The sequence below is a fragment of the Carex rostrata genome, chromosome 10 (genome assembly GCF_964058835.1).
Source record: "Carex rostrata chromosome 10, lpCarRost1.2, whole genome shotgun sequence".
Taxonomy (NCBI): Eukaryota; Viridiplantae; Streptophyta; class Magnoliopsida; order Poales; family Cyperaceae; genus Carex; species Carex rostrata.
In genome coordinates this window covers 12,878,230-12,904,415 of record NC_135927.1, presented here as the reverse complement: position 1 = coordinate 12,904,415, position 26,186 = coordinate 12,878,230, and the positions used below count along the sequence as shown (strand labels likewise).

The 26,186-nt window shown below is 33.9% G+C and overlaps 3 protein-coding genes across 6 annotated transcripts; all 3 read left to right on the top strand.

Annotated features, from left to right (window-relative positions):
- Positions 1-130: 130 nt before the first annotated feature.
- Positions 131-7,066, top strand: LOC144560493 (putative WD repeat-containing protein C2A9.03). 4 transcript variants are annotated; one of them, XM_078309710.1, is made up of 10 exons: positions 131-472; positions 1,123-1,274; positions 1,849-2,016; positions 2,203-2,289; positions 3,793-3,927; positions 4,614-4,724; positions 5,042-5,133; positions 5,624-5,729; positions 6,130-6,216; positions 6,404-7,066. In XM_078309710.1, exons 2-10 carry the CDS (start codon positions 1,140-1,142, stop codon positions 6,812-6,814), a joined length of 1,332 nt encoding a protein of 443 aa, XP_078165836.1. In that variant the 5' UTR covers positions 131-472; positions 1,123-1,139; the 3' UTR covers positions 6,815-7,066. The 4 variants fall into 4 exon arrangements, with proteins under 4 accessions (XP_078165836.1, XP_078165835.1, XP_078165837.1 ...); XM_078309709.1 differs by having other exon boundaries at positions 254-472; positions 1,120-1,274; XM_078309711.1 differs by having other exon boundaries at positions 271-472; positions 1,120-1,274; positions 1,827-2,016.
- Positions 7,067-7,641: 575 nt separating this feature from the next.
- Positions 7,642-8,381, top strand: PSAG (photosystem I subunit G). Its single transcript, XM_078309543.1, has one exon. The coding sequence runs from the start codon at positions 7,756-7,758 to the stop codon at positions 8,191-8,193; it is 438 nt and encodes a 145-aa protein (XP_078165669.1). The 5' UTR covers positions 7,642-7,755; the 3' UTR covers positions 8,194-8,381.
- A 13,468-nt stretch (positions 8,382-21,849) lies between these two features.
- LOC144560492 (ubiquitin-conjugating enzyme E2 5A-like) lies at positions 21,850-24,097 on the top strand. The gene is made up of 3 exons (XM_078309708.1): positions 21,850-22,073; positions 22,547-22,767; positions 23,632-24,097. The coding sequence occupies exons 2-3, from the start codon at positions 22,552-22,554 to the stop codon at positions 23,857-23,859; spliced, it is 444 nt and encodes a 147-aa protein (XP_078165834.1). The 5' UTR covers positions 21,850-22,073; positions 22,547-22,551; the 3' UTR covers positions 23,860-24,097.
- Positions 24,098-26,186: the final 2,089 nt, after the last annotated feature.

The window sequence follows — 26,186 nt, the reverse complement described above, 5'->3', positions numbered from 1 at the left end:
AGTGAAGCTAACCCAAGAATAGCTCTATTCTTGGGTGATCCAAACACACCTCCGGGAAATCACAATGTTAAAAGTGGAGATGAATATCAGGAGCTGAAATCCGATACTGCCCAAGTAAACCACGAGTTAGGTGGCGAGAAAATAAACAATCCTCACGCATTTTCTAGAGAGATAAATAGAAATCCCGGGGCAATATCGTAAATTTAAGCACCATCGCCTATCCATAAGCTGTCCTTTTCTTTCCTTTGTCAGCTAGCGGGAACTTGTAAACTTGGACAATGATTAAGTTGGGAAATATCAAAAAGAGAATAATTTAATGGAAGTTAAACAAGGGAGAACGAGAAGAAAATTTTAAATCCTTTGATTTATACTAGCAAATTCGTAGTCTACCCTTAGATCGGATGCGATCGATCGTCTCTTGTTCAATCTGAGGCTGCTTAAAACCCTAGTTTATCAGTGCGATCCAGACAAGGTACCGAATCTGAATGCTTGATTTTTTATAATTACTTCCTCTTTTTAGATATTTAGTTAGTAAATAATTACCTGGATTTGTTTGGAACTGGATCTGTCGGGATCAGTTTGGGTGCTTGTGAATTTATTTTGGCAACTATTTCCCTTTTGAAACAACAGCATGAATCCCTTCTTTGTTTAATGCAAATTATTATGTATTCCAACATTTAAGAACTAATATGCTGGTTGATTTGGATTTCACCATGATTGCCCATAAATTATCGCTCGAATCTGTAACCTGTACAAAACATAAAATTGGGAAAGATGTCAGCTTTAGTCAGATATGTGCTCGAGTTTTGAAGGAGAATATGAGAGGAAGAGAGTTGAGGGGGTGGAAGGGGGCAGGTGTCCCTCAATTTTATGGATAATACTTCTTTACATTGGAAAAAACAAATAGAAAATTGTTGTCTCAATTACCCTCGGCTACCTCAATTCAATGCTAAAATTTAACTTATGAGTGAGGATAAGTTTTTGCCTCTCCCCTTTTTCTCTGAGATACAGAGGAAATGCAATTTCAACTTGTTTTTCACGTATTGAACCTGTGGCACTATGATGCCAGTACTTTTGGAAAACACAAAGATATTGAGGAAACACAAAATTCTTTTGTAGCAGGAAATTCAATTGGAAACATGTCGCAGTATCACGAAGAAGAGGAGATGGGAGATGATTATGAAATGGGCGAAGCTGGGGATGAAACTGGAGATGAATATCAGGAGAGGGTGGGCAGAGACTCTGATTCTGATGACGAAGAATTTGGCCATTCTGTATGATGCTACCTTTTACATTCTCGTTCTTTTGTATCTCTCACTAGATTAATATGCTTATCTTTCCAATGATTACTTTTAAAGTACTTGCTCATTGCTGATAATACATCTTACAGAAAAATGTACTCTTGAGAAAAACCTCGCCACTGAAATATCAAGCCTCCTTTTTTAAGTTCAGTTTTACACAGAGAGAAGGAGATGCTTAATGTTATCTGAAAATAAAATCTATTAAATTCCCTGCATCTGTCATTTAATTCCAATAACATCTGTCCCCTCTCTTGATCTGATATGGTTTTCCTTTGCAATTGCTTGTTGTCCACCAATCACATATATTTCTTTCATTTCTTTTTCAGTTTTAAAAACCAAGCTAGATGGTACCTTTTGCATTTGTTGAGTACTAAGAAAATAAACAGTAAGATGGTATGCAATCTGAAAAAGGGTATAACAGTATATCAGGTAGCAAATGCTACACCATTCTAGCACATTCCTATTTAAATGGCCAATATAATTTGCAATTTGGATAGTTTTTTTGTTGGAATGTGTTATAAATAGCATTCTTTCAATCACTCCACAGAGCAGTAAGGTAACAGACACCTCATCGGCCCAAGCTAGGAAGGGAAAAGACATACAAGGGATACCATGGGAGAGACTAAGCATAACTAGAGAGAAGTACCGGCAAACTAGACTGGAACAGTACAAGAACTACGAGAACATACCTGACTCTGGTGAAGCATCAGAAAAGGCAAGATAAATTTAACCCGCAATTTTTTTGCTTCTGGGTCCAGTTAGGCATGATGTATGAGATGAATTGTGGGGGTCCATTGGGCCTTAAGCAAAGACTGGTCTAAGAACTAAAATCCAAATAAGAATCCTCTATTTGCTATATCTCAATTTTTTCTAAGAAGGACAATTTTCATCTTCAAAATAGGAATGCAAAGTTACACAGAAAGTCGGCATGTATTATGAGTTCTGGCAAAATACAAGATCCGTAAAGTCAACGATCCTTCATTTTCAGGTACAGATGATAACTTTTTTGATTACTTATGTTAGAAGATATCATTTTGTTTCCTTCTTAACTTTATTGAGCCATTTATTTGACCGTTTCCATTTTGCATGTAGAACTTGACTTTATCTCTTAGTAGACTACTGATTTATTATATGTTTGCATATGCTTATGAAGTTCTTGTCCTATTAATTCACCATTGTTTGGACTTTGCTGTTAATTTGTATTGGCCTGTTAACATTAATTGATAAAATTAACTTGGATCCTTGATTTACACTGGAAATTTGCAAAAACAGTTCTTTAATGCTTGTGCTATTGTTCATCGTCTGAAGATACAATTTGTGAAATAAAAAGAGAGCGGATGATACTTATCTATCCGGGGCTTTGTATTTGCGAAACTCAAGGCAACACCAGAAGTTTCTGAGTTTTGAATTTTTTTACTGATGTTTGTAAAAATATGTTTAACATTGTATAACTTTTTAAAATGAACAATTAGAGGCCACCTGATGTCTTTGAAGATATTTGAGCAGTTAGGTGAAATACGTTAGGTTAAGGAGTCAATAGCAAGGTTTCAATTGAAGTATATGATGCAAATAGCACATTTTTTATACCATCAACAATAACCTTTTACAAAAGAGCTTCTCATAAAATTGACAGCTATAATAGGATGCTTTTCAGTTCTGGACAAAATTACTAGTAGCATCTAAGTCTAGGAAGTTGAGATTTTGGCTTGTCTATCTTTGAGGACTAGCAAGTAGGTTTCCAACGAGCTGAGATAAAGTGATCTAGACCCAACTTTGTTCGGCGCAAGCCTTATTTTCAGCTGGGCTAGCTTGTAAATCCGAAAACAATGAGCTGTTGAGTTTGAGATCAGCTGGGCTAGCCTTATTTTCAAGCTATCTTGATTTAGTTGGCTCAATAGTTTACTGATTTGAAAATTGAGATCAACCTCGACTATAAGTGTTTTTGCTAGTTCATGGTTTGATAGCCACACAATAAATTCTTTGCTAGGGAAAGAGAGATACTGGAGGAGTTTGGTGGAGCAGTAGATGGTGGGAGTGTTGTTAGTGAAACACTAACTGTTTTTTAAGTTATGCATCGTTTCTGATCTATTTTTTAAGGGGTGCATGGTGTATGTTCTTGTGAGAAAATATTGCAAAAATGAAACCCATGCATTACGATTTTGTTAAACAGATCAACAGTAAACATAAGATGATGTCTCTTTAAATTATAAGAATTTTCTAGTGGCACATGGAGACAGCATTTGTTGAACTTCATTTTCCGAAATAGTTTAGTAGATTTAAATTGCCTATTCATAAATTTAACTGTGCTAGTATTTTTTTATATTAATATTTCTATGCCAAATCTCACCAAAAGTTTCATTACCAAAGTATTTGATGAACTTTTTTTTGACAATGAAAGTATTTGATAAACTATTATCATCATTGATATATGTGTTGCTACATGTTGCATGTAATCTACATAGCAGCTTCTAAACTAAAGTTGTGCATGCAGTTACGAAACTTAGTATGGGCTACATCAAAGCATGATGTGTACTTGATGTCACATTTTTCTGTTCTTCACTGGTCAGCACTAACTGGTCAACCAAAGGAGCTTGTCAATGTCCAAGGTCATGTGGCGCCAAGAGAGGTGTGCTTTTGATATATTTTTCCTTAGTACAAATGTTTCTTTCTGGTGTGTCTTTATTGGTTCGATTGACCTTTTTTTGAATTAGTATTTTTTGGATATTGTATGTTCTTTGTTTTAATGGCAGGTACCTACATTGTTAGTTGATAGGCAATTAATTAAATTCAATTAGGAGATTTGAGTATCCGCTACTATGTGAAGCACTGATTGGAATAGGAAACCGAAGTCTGCATCTTTTAAGATTTAAATGGTCATCGAAGCTGCTCAGTTCTATCTACATATCGAATAGAAAACCAAAGTTTACATCTTTAAGATTCTTTTTACAATTGTTTTGGGATACAGAGAAAACCATTCTTATTGGATGGTTTTAGCAACCATAGTTTTCTCCCTAATAAAAAACTACTGAAAGAAAACTAAAAAAAAGTGTAAATTTTGGTTTCCTACATATGATACGTAGATCTAATTGATCTGCTTGGATCGATCATTTAAATCTCAGAACTTGGGATTTGAAGTGGTAGTTCGGCGAATCGGTGTTATGCATAGTGCGATAGACTCTTGTTAACTTTGCATCCTTTAATGAATTGGAGCCTGTTTAATCATCAAATTCCAAGTTTAAGAAGTTATTCCCTCTTTTACATTCGTTTAATACTAAAATATTTTGAGTAAATGTTGCATTTTTATTAATGTAGAAACATCCAGGAAGTTTAGCAGAGGGATTTTCCCAAACTCAAGTTAGTACCTTAGCAGTCAAAGATAATCTGCTTGTAGCAGGTGGCTTTCAAGGAGAGCTTATTTGCAAAGTAATGCTCTTTTTCCTAAGCCTTTTTTATTGTCTGTAGGATTGTAGGAAATCAAGCTGTATATATGCTAATCAGTTTTAATATTTCTTAATTTGTATTTGTATTCTAAATTGATTGCCAACCTTGGAGAATATCTGATATATAATTTATTTTGTGATTATCTGTGTTCACATATATGTTTCTAGGTTTGTGTATTATTGTTTCTCTCATACAAGTCATGGTGCCAATTAAAATACTATCATGAGTACTGTAATTTCATGTGTAATTTATGGGCCATTATTTAAATTATTTTCTGCTTTTCTTTGTGGGCAATTAAGAATTTGGACCGTGAAGGAGTAAGCTTTTGTTGCCGTACTACATATGATGACAATGCTATTACTAATGCAGTTGAAATCTACAATAGCCCTAGGTAATTATTACTGTTTCTTTTATGTGTGCATGTGCCTTGGGGAAGGGCTATGAATTTGTGTGCATGTTTGTAAAACCTTGAGATAAGAACACTCCTTCAAATTAGAAGTGTAACATTGCTCTTACAAACTTGTCAGCCGCTGACAAGCTTTCAAAAAAAACATTGCTCTTAGAAAACATAAGAATGTCCTTGGTCTCCTTCGCTAGTCTTCAAAATATTTCTCCAAGAATGCTCTTTTTATTATTATTTCTGTCCTACATTAATGAGGAAGAGGATGGGTATTCAGTGAAAAAATAAATTGAGAATGTTTTGAGGACATGTCAAGTCTATAGGGTTATGTAAGTCATTATGTTGATATCTTATGCAAGGGCACAAAATATATTCTCTTTTCTCAAATCCGAAGGACTAGCTTATGATCCTTCATGTCTGAGTGACTTGTATGCCTGATCAAGCTTTTTTTGGAAATTTCCTTCTTTGCGTGTTGTCTCAGCGGTGCTGTGCACTTCATTGCATCAAATAATGATTGTGGGGTGAGAAACTATGATATGGAAAGATTTCAGCTTTGCAAGCATTTCAGGTTCCAGTGGCCAGTTAATGTGAGCAGTTCTTGCTTTGTATTGCATTTTTTTTTGTACGAGTACTCCTTGGCTACCATAGTTCTTTGTGTAATGGTTTTTCTAAAGAATAGAGAAAGTAGGTCCCGCAAATATTTTTTTCGAAAGTTTTTTTATCTGATGTTGCTGACAAGAAATGCATCTTGTACCTTTTGTAAGGGTCCTTGGGTGATTTTTTTGGGAACTGTTTCTTTGGCACCAGTTAGTCTTTTCTTAGTTTCACTACCAGGCGTGATCCCATTAAATGATACTTCCCTAGAACTTGAAGTGATGATGAACTTGAATCATTTCAATCTATGTAGCAATGAATAAAGAACTTGTGTTCAATTCCCCCCCTCCCTTTTATGCAATATGATCCTTACCATTTGTTTCTTTTGTGTAGCATACATCACTTAGTCCAGATGGAAAGCTCCTCATTATAGTCGGAGATGATCCTGAGGGAATGGTAATTGATGCTAATTCTGGAAAGGTAAAGCACAAATTCAATTATTCTCTGTTTCTCTTTGGAACATTACTTCCAACTGGGTTCTTTCTTTTCAGTTATTTCCATTTACTGTGCCATTGATGATATACCATTGGAAGGCATTGTCATAACCTTGCTTCAAAATCCAGTAGTTAAGAAAAAAAATGAAAATTATATTTCTTTCCTTTCCCAGGTGGTTCACAAATTAAATGGGCACCTAGACTACTCCTTTGCCTCGGCATGGCATCCAAATGGCATAACCTTTGCGACTGGCAACCAAGACAAGACATGCCGTGTGTGGGACATCCGCAACCTCTCCAAATCCACCGATGTGTTGCGCGGCAACATTGGCGCGATCCGCTCCGTTCGATTCACATCCGACGGCCAGTTCATGGCCATGGCTGAGCCAGCTGACTTTGTGCATGTATTTGATGTTCAAAGCGGGTATAATAAACATCAGGAGCTCGATTTCTTTGGGGAGATCTCTGGCGTCTCGTTCAGCCCAGATACTGAGGCTTTGTTTGTTGGGGTGTGGGATCGGACTTATGGCAGCCTTTTACAGTATAGGCGGGTTCATAATCACTTATATCATGACTTGTTTTAGAGGGGTGAGTTAGAGATAGTGTGTGTTCAATGAGCGCAAGAAAATTTGGTTTTGTATTAGAAGAATAAATAATGTAGTCCTGGGACTTGTGTTAGTGTAAATATTAATGATGTATAGCTCTGGCTTAATGGGTTATGGGTGTGTGGTGATTAGCTCAGAAAAGATTTGTTGTTCAATTTTAGTGACCTGTATGTGATGAACTCTGTCTCTCTAGAGAAACCTTCTTCTTTCATGCTTGTTCTTGCTCGCAAATTTTGAGAGCCATGTCTGATACTAGCAGCTATAGTACAAGTAATAGGCAATAATTAGAGTGCGTACGTGGCCTCTTTGAACTATTTGGAAAACATAAAGAGAAGAGTTATAGCAAAACATTATGACATCAAAATTTAGTAACACTAATTTGTTGAGATAGACAACTTTCGAATTCGGTTCACGTTAGAACAAGTCGAAATATCAGATTAGCATGAGTTAAGTCGAAATATCAGATTAGCATGAGTTAAGTCGAAATATCTAAAGCATTTTTTTTGTCAGCCCTAAATTATCACGCTCCAAACTATTATATTAAAAAATTTCAATGATTTAATCTCAAATGCAAGGCATATTCAGAAAATAAACGAATGTTGCCGTTTGTCAATGATGCGGTAAAAAAGCACAACTTACACAGTGACATCTCATGATAATTCATAAACCTGAAAATTGTGGAGCAGATACCTTATCTAGAGATACACCAATAAATCCATCCCACCTCACCACCCAAATCCTAAGCTCCTCTCCTATTCCACACATCCTCCCCTCTAGAATCCAAACCCATCACCTCCACTTCTTTCCCTAACTAAACTGACATGTAGTAAAACCCTCTCTGCCCCTCCAATTCCCATATCAACCCACAAAACACAAACACAATTTCATACATCCCCTTTTGTTATCCAAAAACAATCTCCATGGCCACCTCAACTTTCCTCTCTGCGCAAACCATCAACTCCACTTCAATTTCATTCCGCCGGGTGCCAGACAAGTTGCACTCATTCTCGGCCCGACCGATTCGGACTGCCTCAAGACGATCAAGTGCAATACGTGCTGAGCTGAACGCGTCTCTTGTCATCAGCCTCAGCACTGGCCTCTCGCTCTTCTTGGGCCGCTTCGTGTTTTTCAACTTCCAGAGGGAGAATGTCGCGAAACAAGTGCCCGAGCAGAACGGCAAGACCCATTTCGAAGCCGGCGATGTACGTGCCAAGGAGTACGTCGGTCTTCTGAAATCAAATGACCCAGTCGGGTTCAATATTGTTGATGTGTTGGCATGGGGCTCCATTGGGCACGTAGTAGCATACTACATCCTTGCCACCTCTAGCAATGGATATGATTTCAATTTCAATAGTTGAATGAGAATATGAGATTGGTTAAGTTATGGGTTTGTTTTGGGAGATTATGGGGTTATGAGTTTGTATATTTGGATCATGTTGGTCTGATGGTGGTGTTTGGGGTGTGTATAGGCTTTTGATTTTGCGGTTGTAATCAAAGTTCGTTGGAAAAAGGGTTCAATTGTACCTTGAATTGAAGGTTTCTATCCTATGGGCTATGGTTAATTGCACTAACTTCTTCCCCGCTTTTAATTGATTTATCGCTTTATTCATTAACTTTGATAAATCAACAAATAATGACTTTCGACAGAGACAAGATTAATTTTCGAAAATAATATTTCAATTAAAGAGTGTACTATATATTTTTCAATTAAAATTAAAAAAGAAAAGAAATATAGGATAATTTTTTCTATAATTTCTTCCTTTATTATATTTCTAACAAAAATCCTGAAGTTACGTATTCTCTCCTTAAAATTCATAATATCATATTTACTCCTTTAAATATCAAAAATTTGCAAATTTATTCAATTTATTTTTTTATTAAAAATTATTTTAAAATTTAAAATTTCTCATTTTATTCTTTATTAAAAAAAAATATATATACTTTAAAAAATATGTAGTGTGTAATAAAATGTCCACTCCTCTAATTGATTAATTTTGGAGAAATAATTTATTTCCTTACTTGTGACAAGTAACGTATACGTAGTGTATTTAGACATACTTATGTGCATGTCACAGGTAAAAAAATGAATCATTTGTCCTCACAACCGACTAATTAGGAAATTAAATATTTCTCTTAAACAACCTATATATATATTTTTAATAAGTAGTTAAATGAGTATTTTATAAATTTTTATAATGAGTTTTTAATAAAACGATAATAAATAATCTCGATCAATTTTATCCGTCCGATTTGTATAATCACGAGAAACCGTCATGATCAAGATTTGTTCCAGATTCCACAGGATCTAATAGATAATAATTCTTCCAACAGAACTACATAAACAGAATATTTTCTTGCAAAGGTCGAAAGATAAACAATATCGCCTTTTTTACTAGGAAGCAGATCACCTGCCCCCCGGGGTGCAGGAAAATCCTGCCCCCTCAGTCACTGCGGGGTGGGGCCGGGTTTAGAGTTTAGAGGTTTATGATTTAGGGTTTAGGATTTAGGGGGTCCACCAACAGTGACTCTGGGGACAGGAAATTCATGTCCCCAGAGGGCAGACGATTCAATCTCTTTTTACTAGCGTTGTATTGAAGCAACTGGTTAAGCCCAGAAAGCTGAGGCGGTCAACTGTGGGATCTTTGGTGCAATTGTGCCTAATCTTGCTAATCATTTCTAATAATAAACATGGGAAAAATAAAATGAAGGACACTCAATAATGATCTTATCTAAAATTCTATCATTATATTTTTGAAAGATTATAGCATTTCCTATGTTTATAAATTATAACATTGTATAATTTCAAAAAGACAGAATATAATGTTAACTATCAATGGAAGCAAAACGACGCAATTTTAATTTTTAATATGTTCAGGATAGACACTGACCAGAAATAGAATAGACACCAAGTTGAGATCAGAATAAAGAACAGAAACTATATTCTGTTTACTCCATGCATAAAATATCTCTTAAAAAGGAACTCATTGTATTAAATTTGAAACTGCTTTCGTACACACAGCAATATACTAGACCAGCCAGGTATTTCACGTCCGGATTGTTTGAGTTAAATCTAGAAATGTGGAATACCGATACACTCCGTATCAATTTCAAGAATCACACAATAGATCTAATAAATCGCATATCAAAGATAACCGAAAAATTAGAGACAAATACAATCTTGTATACAACAAAATATATCAAAGTAGATGAAAGATGTTACTGCGAGATAGATTAAGTCCAAAGCATACAAGAGAAAGCAAATACAAAGATAAGGTGATTTGGTCAAGCCTACTCCACCGGAAACAAATGACCAACAAACTTCATTATTAAACAAAATATTACAAGAGATTACAAGAGTGTTACAATTATTAGTACAAACAATCACTCTATCTCACTAAAAAGAAAATAAAAAAGATAATTGAGCCCTCTGCTCGTAGGCTTCCTGGTCCGTATCCATCCTATTTGTGCTCCATGTCGGCCTCATGATTTCCTGGAACCCACATAAAAGTGGAACGAGTGAGATATCGAATAGTCTCTCAGTACGGGATTTAGTTCTAGTCCCGAAATTTGTCAAATTCACTTATTAACACAAACATGATATTAAAATTATATCCTTACATGCGATCTTACTAATGAATATTTAAAACACACACACGTTGGCACACACACACACACACTTCTTAAGTTATCTTTCAAGTTTTTAACTGCCTCCCCAGGGGGACTCAAACCCCACTAGATCTTAGCCGTGCCACTAGACGGGGACTCGAACCACCGCTAGATCTTCTTTGCCTCACCAGGGGGACTCGAACCACTCCAGTTATTGGCGTTTCACTAGGGGGACTCGAACCACTAGTTCAACTGTCTCACTCAACGGGGACTCGAACCACCGCAAGCAGGGGCGGAACTAGAATATTGAGATGACGGGGGCTAGAAAACAAACAGTAGGTAATTTTATTTTATAGAGGGGGCTAAAAGTATTAATACATATAAAAATTATAAAATTCAATGGACAAAATTAAAAATTTTCAATAGATGGGGGTAGCTAAGCCTCCTTTTGAAACCATTACCTTCTGCCCCTGACCACAAGATATTGACCCGTGACGGGAAGTCCAACCAACGTCACGTTAACGAGGGGTCCAGTCGAATACTAGACCCAATGTATACATTCCAACATGCATTCAACGCATATTGGCCCCTTTCCTTTAACTTATCCATTACATTCCATATTTGTTTCATTAATCACGCTCAAGTCATACTCAACACAACGCATCCAATAAGTCTGTTGATCAATCGAATAATTTTATTCTAGTATTCTATAAACAAAGCCAAAGGGATCATTCGATTCAACATGAATAATTCCATAAGTAAATAAATGCAAACAAAACGGTAAGTAACAATTTGATAATGTCCAGGAAACCCGTACCTGCTATTGTGGTGTAGTACGCTACATCTTCTTCGTCACTCTTTACTTCAGAACTCAGACCTAGACCATGTAATACGGTTCCCAAATTAATATTTATACATTTTAGATGTTGTTTTGTCAATTAAGAAATCTAGGTTATTTGATCCTTATTATATCCGAAACTTAATTAGATGTAATAGATTGTAAATACAATGATATGATCAAAATTGAGTCTCTGGTTATATATAAAAAAATAATAATTTCGGTTTAAAAATAAAAAGGAGGTTATTATAAATAAACCAAAAATTTCAGATTAAGAATAATATATAAGGTTTAGTAAATTAAATAAATTAAGTTTACTTAAATTAAATAGTTTACTTAAATTAAATAAATAAAATATAAGAATTGATCTTCATGAACTAAATTAAGTTTCTGGAAATTCATTGGTGCATCTAAGAATTTATACAAACGTTAATTCACTTTATAATATTACCAAATAACTATTCGATAATCAATTAAACTTTTATTAAAGGTTACTTTTAACTAATTGAACAAGTTTATAAAATTTCAGAAATCTAATAATAACATAACAAAATAAATATACGTATTTTTCAGAAATCCTATCAATTGAATTAATATCCTAAATTATATACACAATACAAAGTAGCGGAATCCAATGAGTAAGTATAAAAATTATCAACCCAGAATATGCAAAATCGGAAATCAAGGCTTTTTAAGAAAGAACGAAAATTAATCAAGGTTTAATTAAGAGAAAGGGACAAAATCGAACAAATCTAATATTCCTCACCTTTTGATTTTTGTGGTGATTTGCGGAGAAAAAGACAAGAATAATTATTTCAATCTCCACACTCCAGTACCCGCATTATATCCCATCTCTTAAACAGATTTTAACTTCCCATAAACTAACTTAACTAACTAATTCAATTAAATTTATTCAAAACACTAGTATAAATATTGGAAGATAATAAATTAATGCTTGCAAATTAAGATATTAATACTTGTATGTATAACTATATGGAGAGACCACTCAAACTACATGGGAGAAGAATCATACACGTTTTTAGAGGTGGGTTTTTTTTTTTCAATATCTTCCACATTTCTCACGTTCTATGAGGAATTTTGCGAATCTAAAACCACGAATGTATTCTACGCAATTTTATCTTTCAAATGAGATTCATGATGACGTACTTTCGGATTCATCGTCACACAAGTATTTATACCTCGTTGTGCAAGTATTTATACCGCATCGTACAAATATTTATACCTATACTTGTAAGTATTTATCCCCAATCGTGGACCCCGCATATCCGCATCACATTTCCCTAATCGTTCCTGCGTCAACCTTTATCTAACAAAAATAGTTGACCACATAGGTATAAATACTTCAGTGCATAGATATAAATACTTTTAAATGTCAGCAGTGTCATATTTGAAAAATACTATGTATAAATACTTAAATGACGAGGTATAAATACTTGTGTGATGACGAGCTCGGAAGTATGTCATCATGGATCTCATTTGAAAGATAAAATTGTGTAGAAGACGTTCGTGATTTTAGATTCGCAAAATTCCTTATAGATCATGAGAAATGTGGACGAGATTGAACAAATAAAATTGGGGGGATAATGGGGGGATGAGAGTGCGGGTACTCATATCATCTCCCAAAAGACAAAGGGATGTAACCACTGTTTAATTATATATATATATATATATATATATATATATATAGGGTCTGTCTAAATTGCTGCTGGCAGCATTTCAGCAGAGGTGCTGCCGGGACTATATTTAGCCGTGTGATGTCCAAACAACAAATCCAAACCGTTAGATGTTTAATCTATATTATAATCTACTTGGAGACCAAATTTTACATTTTTTGGAATTTTTTTACTATATATTAAGCTGGTTTGAAAACCGCTGATTTCAGTAAATTTCTGCAGCATTGAAATCAGCAGTTTTCAAACCAGCTTAATATATAGTAAAAAAATTCCAAAAAATATAAAATTTGGTCTTCAAGTAGATTATAATATAGATTAAACATCTAACGGTTTAGATTTGTTGTTTGGACATCACAAAATAAAAAAATGGCCGGCAGCACCACCGGCAGAAATGCTGCCGGCAGCAAATTAGCCACAGCCTATATATATATATATATAGAGAGAGAGAGAGAGAGAGAGATAGTTAGTTAGATAGATATAGTTTCTATTTTGGATCAGAGAGGCGCCGGTTAATTTGAGCAGTTATGTATTTAAATTAGATTTGCACCTTTTGATAGATATACCTTCTGTCAGATATATAATTGGATTATATTGGGTTTTACGACTGTTTGATCGGTTTTTATTTCGCAGTTAACAGATAACTAAATGGATAATTCTTTTGGGCTTTTCATGACTCGGCAACGGTATTTATATGGCTATATAATTTCAGAGATCTATATCAGAATTATAAATTATTTATTTCTTTTCACCGTGGTTTAGTTTGAATAATTTGTTAAGTAGTTAAATTAAATAGGGATCGACTAACAGTCCCCCTACTTCAGTCCCCTATCTGTCCCCCGCACTAAAAGACAAAAAAAATAGTTAAAACGTGCTAACTACCACCAAAGAGCAAGATTAATGCTATCTTATTAATAGTCAAAACGTATAGTATTCATACCTACGAATTTATAGTATTCATACTTATTATCAGAACCATTTGTCATATGTAAACACAAGCTGGAGGGGACCAGTAACAACCAGGGGGACCGCTGACGTCTTGTGACAGCCTGGATTGGGACCGCAATCGTCTGAAAGCGACATTTGCCAAGATTGGGGACCACTACAGCGAAACTATGTATTATTCATATCTAAATATAGAAATATTCATATCTAAACAAATGAAGTATTCATAATGACGATTATGAAGTATTCATACATGTTTGAAATAATTTATACAATTCAAAATTCAAAGTCAGATTCATCTCTCACCCCACCTCTTCCAAGAAGTATTCATACTGACGATTACGAAGTATTCATACATGTTCAAAATAATTTATACAATTCAAAATTCATTGTCAAATTCATCCCTCTCACCCACCTCTTCCAAGAAGTATTCATATCTAACATGAAGTATGCATATCTAACAAATGAAGTATTCATATCCAACTAATGAAGTACTCAATATATAACAAATGAAATATTCATATATATAACTATTCATATCTAACTAATAAAGTATTCACACATGACACTAACAATATTCACATCTGACACTAATAATATTCACACCTGCCCAGATTGGGACCAAGAAATATTCTCGACAGACTAGTATGCATATCTAAAACAATGAAGTATTCATATCTAACTAAAGAATTATTCATACTGACGATTACGAAGTATTCATACATTTTCGAAATAATTTATACAATTCAAAATTCAAAGTCAGATTCATCTCTCTCATCCCACCTCTTACAAGAAGTATTCATATGTAACATGAAGTACGCATATCTAACAACTGAAGTATTCATATCTAACTAATGAAGTATTCATATGTTGCATTGTGACAACCTTCGCTGGGCTAGCATGGACCCCCTCCAATGGTGCACCACGCTCTCCCCGCCGAATCTTGACGGTGCACCATGCTCTCCTCGTCAGATCTCGATGGTGTACCACGCTCTTCTCGCCGGATCTCGACGGTGCACCACACTCTCCTCGCCACGTGAGAAGATTGAAGATTGAAGAGGGTGGGTTTTGACCACGTGAGGGAACAAAAAAGGAAAGTTGTTAGGGGGACAGATAGGGGACAGATTCAAGGGGGACAACATCTTTACTCAATTAAATAATTGAACAAAGAAAATTGACATATACGGATAAACAAATACGTACATTATTTATATTGTACCTTAATACGGTATTTTTGATTTAACGTGGCGTTACATTTTTTCCCTCTTTAAAAATAATTTTGTCCTCAAAATTCAAATAATAAATTATAATTACTTGTATACATTAAAATATAACTAATTAACAAAGTGTTACAAGATCCAATAAACCGTATACCAAAGATAACTGAGAAATTTGAGACAAATACAACCTTGTATACAACCAAATATGCTAAAGTAGAGGAAAGATGTTAATATGAGATAAATTAAGTCCAGCAAGCACACAAGATAAAGCAAATACAGAGATAAGGTGGTTCGGTCGAGTCTACTCCACCAGGAGGTAGTGGTTTGATTTTGCCCCAGTCGGGTATACCCTACCCTGCCCGCCCGTACCCGATACCCGGGGTGCCCGATACCCAAGCCCGGGTATAGATCGGGTACGCGGGTAGGCGGGTACGGGCAAAGGACGGGCCGGACCGGTGTTTTTGGACAAATATCCGACCATACCCATATCCGACCATACCCGTACCCGACCGTACCCGTACTCGTACCCGTACCCGTACTCGACTACCCGACTACCATTACCCGATACCCGCATACTTTAATTGAAAATTCAAAACCCAAAATTCCCTCCCAATGTCCCACCGGTTCCATCCCATCCGGACCCGACCGGCCGGACCCACCCGGACCGGACCGGACCGACCGGATGGGATGTAAAGTTTTTTTTTCTGTTATTCTTTAAAAAAATTAAATTTAAATTTTATCCCTCCAATCAAAATTTCTTTAAATACCCCCTCTTCCTCCCTTCATTTTCACATCTCCATCTCAATTCTCATTCTCTCAATCTAAATTTCTATTATTCTCAAATTTTAAATTTATTGTTTAAAAATAATATATAGTTGTAAATTTAATTCCTTCTACAAATACGCAAACGAAATTACGAAGGTATCGAAATTACGAAGGTATCAAAATTACGAAGTTCGGCACCTCCCGCAAGATTTTTTCGTGAGATTTAAATGTTACATTTATTTCATGTTAGATTAATTTATTTTTGTAGAATAAATTTAATTTATCTAGATTTATTGGATATTAAGTAATTAGATATTCAGATTTGTTAGATTTATTTTATATTTTTATGTTAGATTTGTTAAATTTGTTAAGTAATTAGATTTGTTAGATTTATTGAATATGTTAGATTTATTTAGTTTATGTTAGATTTGTTAGATGTAAAGTAATTAGATTTGTTTTGATGTTAGATTTTATTTTTGAAATTGGATTTATTTTTCATAGGTTTAAAAAATATGTTAGATTTATTTTTGTGAATATGTGAAGTAATTAGATTTGTTTTGAATACGTTAGATTTTATTTTTCAAATTCGAATTTATTTTTAATAGGTTAAAATAAGATGTTAGATTTATTTTTGTGAATATGTGAAGTAATTAGATTTGTTTTAAATAGGTTAGATTTTATTTTTTAAATTCGGATTTATTTTTAATAGGTTAAAAAAATATGTTAGATTTATTTTTGTGAATATGTGAAGTAATTAGATTTGTTTTGAATAGGTTAGATTTTATTTTTCAAATTCGGATTTATTTTTAATAGGTTAAAAAAAGATGTTAGATTTATTTTTGTGAATATGTGAAGTAATTAGATTTGTTTTCAATAGGTTCGATTTTATTTTTCAAATTCGGATTTATTTTTAATAGGTTAAAAAAAGATGTTACATTTATTTTTGTGAATATGTGAAGTAATTAAATTTGTTTTGAATAGGTTAGATTTTATTTTTCAAATTCGGATTTATTTTTAATAGGTTAAAAAAAGATGTTAGATTTATTTTTGTGAATATGTGAAGTAATTAGATTTGTTTTGAATATGTTAGATTTTATTTTTCAAATTCGGTTTTTAAATTTCTGTTTTTAAATTTCTGTTTTTTAAATTTCTGTTTTTAAATTTCTGTTTTTTAAATTTCTGTTTTTTAAATTCTGTTTTTTAAATTCTGTTTTTTAATTTCTGTTTTTTAATTTCTTTTTTTAAATTTCTGTTTTTAAATTTCTGTTATTTAAATTTCTGTTTTTTAATTTCTGTTATTTAAATTTCTGTTTTTTAATTTCTGTTTTAATTTCTGTTTTTTTAAATTTCTGTTTTTTAATTTCTATTTTTAAATTTCTGTTTTTATTTCTGTTTTTTAATTTTTGTTTTTAAATTTTTGTTTTCTTTCATATGTGAAGTAATTTATGTTTATTTTTTTCAATAGGTTTAAAAAAATGACAACTCCTCCTCATCGCGACTCGGGGGAAGATTTTGCTTCGAGATTGTCGGCCTCACTTTTTGGCCCCGCTATGCCACCGCCTAATTATTCAGAAAACTATCCACCTAATTATCTTGATAGTTATTCCTCCCAAATACCACCACCTAATTATCCACTAAATTATCCACAAGATTATCAAAGAAGGGACCAAATGCTACAAACAAATTATCAACAATCGCCCCAAATGAGTGCACCATATTATACAAATAACGATCGAAATGTATACATTCCACAAGAAACACTTCAACCGACACCACCGTATTCATATGGAGGCATGCGAACTTCTAGATAGGTAGTGTCGGTATAAATTTCTAACCTCTTTTAATCTTTATGGTTATTTCTTAAATTATAAATTTTTAAACATTTTAATTAGTTTTTAAATTATTCATTTTAAAGAAAAATTACTAACAAAAAAAAGTTAGAACTCCGCCTATGTTATTTTACATAGCCGGTTCCAAGCCTGGAATAAAGGAGGAGGATAACTTTTATTTTTTAATCTATTGTTTTAAAATAATTCATAATTATTTTTAAAGTAATTGATTTAAGAAATTTTTTATTTATATTTTATTTTTTTAAAGTAATTGATTTAAGATATTTTTTATTTATATTTTATTTAACCTATTGAAAATAAATGAACGTTTCCAAAATATATTATTAATTTAAAATGAACATTTAAAAAATATATTAACAATTTAAAATGTAAAATAAAAATTTCGGGATATAAATAAATTATGAAACTATATAATTAGAATGAGAATTTGAAAATAAAATAAAATGACTCGTGTAAAGAAATAAGTAAATACATTTGTACTTAGCCGAATAAATATACAAATTTCCGCACGAATAATGTTTATATGTAAGTTACAAATTTTATTTATTTAGAAATTATATAGATGTGACTTGATAATTTTATGTATATATATTTACACTATTTGAATTTGATATTGAACTATTATGTCTATTTAGATTTTAAAAGTCGAATTATAAACACGTAATAATATTCCTACGACACCGTAAAAAAAAAAACAGAAAAAAAAACCGGACCGGACTGGCCCCTACCCAGACCATCCGGCCCCCCTATCTGGACTGCCCTACCCCCCCGCGGGTATTGCGGGCAAGAGTATAGGACGGGCAGGGCACGGTTTTTGGAAAAAAAAAACCCGAGGACGCCCGGTCCGTAGTACCCGTCTACCCGACATACCCGTGTCCGAGACTTGCCCGTGCCCGTGCTCGGATATGCCCGGTCCGAGTATTAAACCACTACCAGGAAATGAACAATCAACAAACTTCACTATTAAATAAGATATTGCAAGAGTGTCCAATTGTTAGCACAAATAATAACTCTATCTCACCATTTATTCCTCTCTCTTTCTCTCTTTTTGTCTTGCAGAAAGAAGAGCTGTCAAAGTCACCTTTCACCTTGTGTGACCTATAGGAGAAATAGAGGAGCACAAGGGGGTTATTGGGCTAGGCCTATTTGGACCTAAAACCCAACACGGATCTCCTAAATTAACTCAAATTTTGATTTTGAATACGAACCATCCAATCATAATCGAAGCCAATCCAGTTAAAAATAAAGTATATAAGATTCCTTTAATATTGGTGTATATTTTGATTAGACGGTTCAAAAGCAAACTCAAACTCAAACTTGAAGTTATATTAGGAGATCCGAATTTGATATTTCACAAATCTATAGAACCTGTAGTTAATAACTTCAAGTTCGGATCTCCTAATTATATTAGTTAATAATTTGAAGTTAATAACTGGATTAGTTATTAACTTCAAATTTGAACCTGTAGTCAAAAGCAAACTCAAATTCCTAAACCGTATATTTAGTATTCGACCTAATCCAGTTTGAAATAAAATATACAAAATTCTTTTTATATTCGTGTAGATTCTAACTAATCCAGTTTAAAATAAAATATGCAGAATTCTTTTTATATTTGTGCATACTATTACTCTGATTGAGCAGTCTGCATCTGAACAAACAGTCTTAGATTATATGAATTCGTATTTCACATGGCCCGCCGAATTATGGAAATAAATCTGCTGTGATTCCAAATCCAACCTTTCACTTTTTGGAATGCACAAATTTCAACAATACTTATTTTTTATACACGAATCTCCAAACAGATAAATGGATGGATTTGAAATAACAGGATACTGCGATCCCTTTAGAATCACAGCAGATTTATTTCCGCCGAATTATATACTTGTGTCTGCTAGGACGGTCCGGGTCGGATAAGCATGCAGTAGCCGGATTAAAATTGTCCCAGACTATATTACTATACTTATTTCGGATTCTTTATTACGTGTATGAGGAGAGCTTCCGTGCAGGTGTTATCCAAAATGAGATCCATATACAGATATACTTTAAGGTCCTGTTCGGCAGTGTTACTGTTTTCATGGGAAAAAAAAATTCATTTCAAGAACAGTACTTCTCAGTTCAATTTTTGTGCTCATGCCCATTCCCAATTGGAGGCCGAACAGGCCCTAAATCAGAATAACACGGTTGATCTTGGTAATGGATAATAGGTTCTAACTACAGAGGTAAAGTCTAATCAAATAGATACCAAAAAAAAAAAAGTCTAACCAAATGAAGCATTATGCTGAGGTTTTTCATCTGAGTCGAAGGGGTAGTTGGCAGGAGCGGATCTAGGATTTTCATCAGAGGGGGGCAAAAAAATATTGAATCAGGTTTAAATAGCTTATCGAATTTAAACCCATTAATTAATTTGATACTCGATAAAAAAAAATAATGTTTTGACTTATATTTTCCAATATCTTGATTTAAAATTTCTGATCCTATAACTTATAATTAATATTACCAATCATAATTGAAGAAATTTACTTTAATTTTAACACTAAATTTCACCCGAATTACAAATCAAACATCCAAAGAGGGACAAAAAAATTTCCAAGGAGAGACAAAGTCGATCGGTACCAATAGATCATCACTAAAACTCAAAATTCAGGAGGAGGGACGATTGTCCCCTTGTGCTACAGTAGATCCGCCCTTGTAGTTTGGCCAATCTTTTGATGCTGATGATGGTGTAATTATAAATTCTCTTTTTGCTAATGCAAATGGACATATCATGCCTCTTTTAGAAAAAAATAAAAAATCAGAAGAACCCTCTTTATTTCCTCGCGGGTTCTAATGCCAGTGCATGCAACACACGAATATTTTCTAATAAGCGTATTAGACAATCCGAAGTCCGAACTAGTTCTTACTTCTTGGGCCTGTTCGGCACACATAGAATAGAAGAATAGACCGGAATTAAGATCTAATTCCTGCCGAACAAAGCTGGAATGAGTTAGAATAAAAGCATCGGAATAGAGCTTTTTCCCATATTTTTAATTCCAAGGGGGAGCTAGAATAAAGAATTGGAGTGGAATAGAGACTAAAGAAATATTTCTTCTACTCATATTTGGATGATGTGGCAGATTCTTTTTCACTTTTTTCAATTTTAATGGAGATCGAATCGTCTGCCCCCCTGGGGGCAGGAAATTCCTGCCCCCAGAGTCATTGAAGAGTGGGCCCCTAGTAAACAGTAATTAGTTAACTTTAACCCTTTAACAGTAACTGGGTCCACCCTGCAGTGACTCTGGGGGCAGGAATTTCTTGCACCCCAGGGGACAGGAGATCTGATCTCATTTTAATGTGCACATTTTCAGAGGAGGAAGAAAAGTGGAGCACTTTTGAATTTAATTCTTTATTTTAATGAAAAAAGAGTGTCACTATTCCACCGTAAAGTTACCGAACAGATTTGAAATATATCAGAATAGTTCTCTTTTCTCAATTCTACAATTCCTCTATTCCACTTTAATTCCATGACATGCCGATTGCCGAACAGGCTAGGATCAAATAAAGAGGTAGTCGTAATTCTCGAATATTGTGGAGCCAGCTGGCGTTATCCCTTCCTCAGCTGCCGACTTCTGGAGCCAGATCCCTTGAGGTAACAGAATATTTCTGTTTATATATAAACTGTCCGATCAGAATCCGGCCCAATCAGTCCGCAGTAGATGCACGAGATTCCTTTAATATTCGTGCAAACTTCGATCCGAGGGTCTAGATCTAAACGGAAATATTCTGTTACCTACAGGTGGGATGAATTCCCACTGCCGGAATTCAAATCCTCTATAAAGTAAGAATGGGCCTTACTTTATTTTACGGTTTGAGATTAAATCTCATTGTTTTGGAATTTGAGCTAGCGCTGAGCATTATTATTGAGCTTTGATATCGTGCAAAGTTAAAAAGCACGGTCTAGATTCTCTTGTGCAGTATCGGAGAGCATGAATTCCCACCGCTGGGTACTCATACAGTCAAACGGCCCAGATGGCTTAATTGTGGGCTCCACAAATCGGATAGTTTGGTGGACCCCTAAGTTGAGTGAGTAAAAATAATATGCGCCTGGTGCATGGGTACCTACAAACTCAAATTTGGTCACCCGACTACGCGCGGTGACCTGATCGAATCCCTGTTTAAAATTGCAATATCAAGCAAAGTTTCTCTCTTGTTTGTCAGCGGGAAAAAGTTCCTCTCTCTCCCCCTCTCTCCCCCTCTCTCCCTCTCTCTCTAGAAGCTCGAAACTTTAGGGTTTGGCCAAATCGACGAGTCGAGGGGCTAAAGATATAATTAGCCTTTAGACAAATAGTAAGTTTCGGAAAATTTCCAGTTATGAATTATTGATTCGTTGGTTCTATTAATATTTTTGCGATAGAACCTGTAGTTAATAACTGCCTCAATTGTTTTGATACTACTCGGAGTCTCATTTAAGTGTAGAATTCAAACATAGCTTTCCAGAACTAATCCTTGACTATTTTGCTAAAGTTCATCTGTAATTTTTTCACACTGCTGACATTTAGAGCTGGTAATTTGGGGGAAAAATATATATATATATGACGAGGTAAATAATTGTGCAAATTCATCTCTTGACTAGTTCATGCTAGTATTGGATGCGACCTAATCATTTATTGTACTTGATTACGGTTAATTATTCTGTTATTTGCCTGTAATAATGAGGTATAAGTGTTAATTGAGACAGTCAGTGTAATTACATTAGAACCAACCCTTGGATCTATCTTTTTCAAGTTTCTGATATCTGATTCTGTAAATACTTTCAAAAGACTTCATGGCTAGCAAGAGAATACAGAAGGAGCTCATGGACCTACAGAGGGACCCGCCGACCTCATGCAGTGCGGGGCCTGTTGGGGAGGATCTGTTCCACTGGCAGGCCACCATCATGGGCCCAACTGATAGTCCTTATTCGGGCGGCGTCTTCTTTGTTATGATTCATTTCCCTCCTGATTATCCCTTCAAACCTCCTAAAGTCAATTTCCAAACTAAGGTGAGTTGAGTGCTTCAGCTATATTTTGCTATATTTTTTTTATGACTCCTGAAGTTGTTGTTGATTATTGACCTTGACCTCAACTTCATGTAGTGCAGCACATAACAGTGTCCACACAGTCCTTAAGATTTGTGGCAGTGTGAATAATACATTTTCTTGGTTGGATCTAATATTTTGCAACAGCAACGGTTGTACTTTAATCATGTTCTATTTTTGCATTTATATTTCAAAGTTCAAAGCAAATATAAATGTCCAGAATTAGTGAAAGCACATGACCATGTACAAACAGAAAGTAATTACAATTAAAGAAAAAAAAAATGAAAGGATGGCTGTACTTGGTCATTACCAATAAGAATTTAAGTTGGTGCTCAAGGTATAGAATTGGAATTCTGATTTGAGACCATTAATGAAATATAAAGGTAAGAATTCACTAGTCTTATTTAAACCTTAGGAGGTGTGAGGAGTAATACTCCCTTGTGATAAAATATCATTTATTGCACAAGTGAATATGTATGATTTACTTTTGAATCTGCAGGAAACATGATTTAAAGAATATATATCCAAATGGATGCTTACATAGAATAATTATTTATAATTCTAAATTATTCTTACAAGTAACATCCCACCATGATGAAGTACATCTACTAAATAGCTAGACTCAGAAACTAACAAGTGGAAGGTTGAATTTGAAGTCATTGAATTTGCATGTGAAAAAGCAAGGAACCCAATATTAGGTTTAGCATGGCAAAAACAGAACATTCACATTAATCCTGTGAGCATAATTCTTCTAAAAAAAGGATGTTTTGGCTTTTGATCCTGGTAGTGACAGTCCATCACCTCATTAATAAACTATCTTATTTTCAGGTTTACCACCCAAATATCAATTCAAACGGTAGCATCTGCCTTGACATATTAAAGGATCAGTGGAGCCCGGCACTTACCATATCAAAAGTTCTACTTTCAATTTGCTCTCTTCTCACCGATCCCAACCCAGATGATCCCCTTGTGCCAGAGATAGCTCATATTTACAAGAACCAGCGGTCCCGCTACGAGGAGACGGCCAGGGCTTGGACCCAGAAATATGCCGTTTGACAGTAATGACCTTCCCTTAGTTTAAAAGAGACATGGATTGGGGATAAAGGTTGAAACTTGAAACTAGTGGCGTTGTACTATTTTTATAGAATAATTCTGTTGTTATGTTCTTGATCATGGGTTTTGATTTAGTTTGTTGTGATGATCATATCTGTATTTTTGGTTTGTTATCTTTGTAAGTTCTAATTGGGGACCTATATATCCAAGTCTTATTAGAGAACTTCGTAGGTTTCATATCCGTATTTCGTGTGCATCGGAAGGGGTTTGAATCATGACCTTTTTCAAGCCAACCTAGCACCCCATCCTAGGAAGTGATTTATTGTATAATTTGATAAGATAGCTTATTTGTATTGTGAAAATATTTATATCCTTTAAAACTGTTTTTACTTGATGATAAAACTATTTACTTCTTTCAAAAAAATTGTAAGCAAAAGTCAAACGTGCATAAAATTTGAACTTTTATGAAATCTCAATTTTCATATAATATATCAAAAGTATTTATGCGTGCAATGATGCAACAAATATATCAATATTTTTATTATTAGGAATAAATACTTATTTTAAAAATGTAATACTTTTGAGAGCGTAGGTAAGGGACCCTAAGGGTCATAGGAACAATTTCACGAGTTAAAGTATTATTATAAACATAAAAAAAATTTATTATCAGGACAATAATTTGTGCTCAAGTTACATCATATACTTTTTTTTTTTTGTGCTCAAGTCACATCATGTACTTAAATTAAACCATCATACCTGCCATAATATTTATTGAGGCCCTTTCATAGACATATATCATTATAGTCGCACTTCAGGCATCGACGTCCAATATGTATTTTAAGGCCACAAGTATAATTGTTCGGTTTTTTTGCCATCTTTTACAATTTCATTTCTAACAATGCAAGACTTTTACTGTGCTACAGATAATTACATAAAACTTTACCGTTTAATAATTAACAAATTCTACTCATATGTAAGATATTTCCAACATTTGTGTAAAGTTGAATTTATCTTTTATTTGATTTGCTGCGTAAATTTATTAAAAGTATATAATTGTATTAAATCGCTGCTTAATCTATATATGTAAATACTTATGTGAGGCATATAACCTCATATTTTTAAAGTTATTATGGATTGCTGCTAAAGAACTTTTTAATGATGTGGAACGGGAATCCTAGTACTCGGTGGGGGAAAAAATAGGCTGCTATTAGGGGTTTAAATGGTTGGATACGGATCAGATAGTAGTCAAACCGTATCCGTATCTATTATAATTTTTCGGATACGGATATGGATCGAATATTAAACGGATATGGATACGGATCGAATATTAAACGGATACGGATCGAATATTAAACGGATACGGATACGGATCGGATTTCGGACGGATACGGATACAAATATCAATAAAATTCGGATAATTAAAAATAAAATACTAATGTATATTTTAGTAAAAAATAACATCTAAATATAACTTTTTTCATTTAAATTAGATTTAATATTTTTCAAAAGTTTGTTAGTTACAAAAGATATATCATGTTAACAAAATAATAGGTACTAATTATGTCATATTGTTCATCAAAATATATTCATCTAAGCTGAATAACATTCTTTCAACCATATATGATAAATAAAAAACCAAAAAATAGTATGAAGAGTAAAATCTGAAGCTCGTAGAAAAAGCAAATATTAAAATTACCTAAAAAGAGTTGGAAGCGTCTTTTTAGAAGCTCGTAGAAGAAATACGAAGAGTCACATTAAAAAGTAAAAGGAAGATATATAGAAAGGCTATAAGGAAATCAATATTAAAATATATTATTTGTAGATTGATCTCAAAGGTGTAAAGGTGACTGTAGAATTAAATATTTGAAAGTTTATTCTAACAGACCGGCCCAAAATGTAATGGTTCATTTATAACTTTTGTACGGGTCAAAGATAGTTGACCATTAAAAAATTCGGATATCTGAAATAAAGAAAATGACAAATACGGATAATTTATCCGTATCCGAAATAAATATTGAAAATGTCAAATACAAATTATAAATTTTTTTTTTTGAATTTTCACTTCTAAGCCCTTCTATAGTCTTAAATTACAAAATTACTCTGAAATAAATATTGAAACCTGAAATCATGCCTTTTACAGTCTAAATTACAACTCCACTCTGCAAAAAATATTTCAAAGTGCAATGACCATTCACGTCCAGTAGTTATTGGAACAAAAATATGTACAAATTATATACAATACATCCACAACAAAAGGAAACTAGGTTTCCACGTAAAACCGAAATCTCCATCTTTCCTAAGGATTATAATCTTGAGATCTGATCAACTTC

Bases quoted from the DNA above. Each gene is read 5' to 3' on its own strand.
- PSAG (XM_078309543.1), top strand. From the start codon at position 7,756: ATGGCCACCTCAACTTTCCTCTCTGCGCAAACCATCAACTCCACTTCA.
- LOC144560493 (XM_078309710.1), top strand. From the start codon at position 1,140: ATGTCGCAGTATCACGAAGAAGAGGAGATGGGAGATGATTATGAAATG. The intron at 2,017-2,202 runs GCAAGATAAATT...TCTTCAAAATAG, and splicing joins CTGGTGAAGCATCAGAAAAG to GAATGCAAAGTTACACAGAA. The intron at 2,290-3,792 runs GTACAGATGATA...TTGTGCATGCAG, and splicing joins CAACGATCCTTCATTTTCAG to TTACGAAACTTAGTATGGGC.
- LOC144560492 (XM_078309708.1), top strand. From the start codon at position 22,552: ATGGCTAGCAAGAGAATACAGAAGGAGCTCATGGACCTACAGAGGGAC. The intron at 22,768-23,631 runs GTGAGTTGAGTG...TCTTATTTTCAG, and splicing joins AAGTCAATTTCCAAACTAAG to GTTTACCACCCAAATATCAA.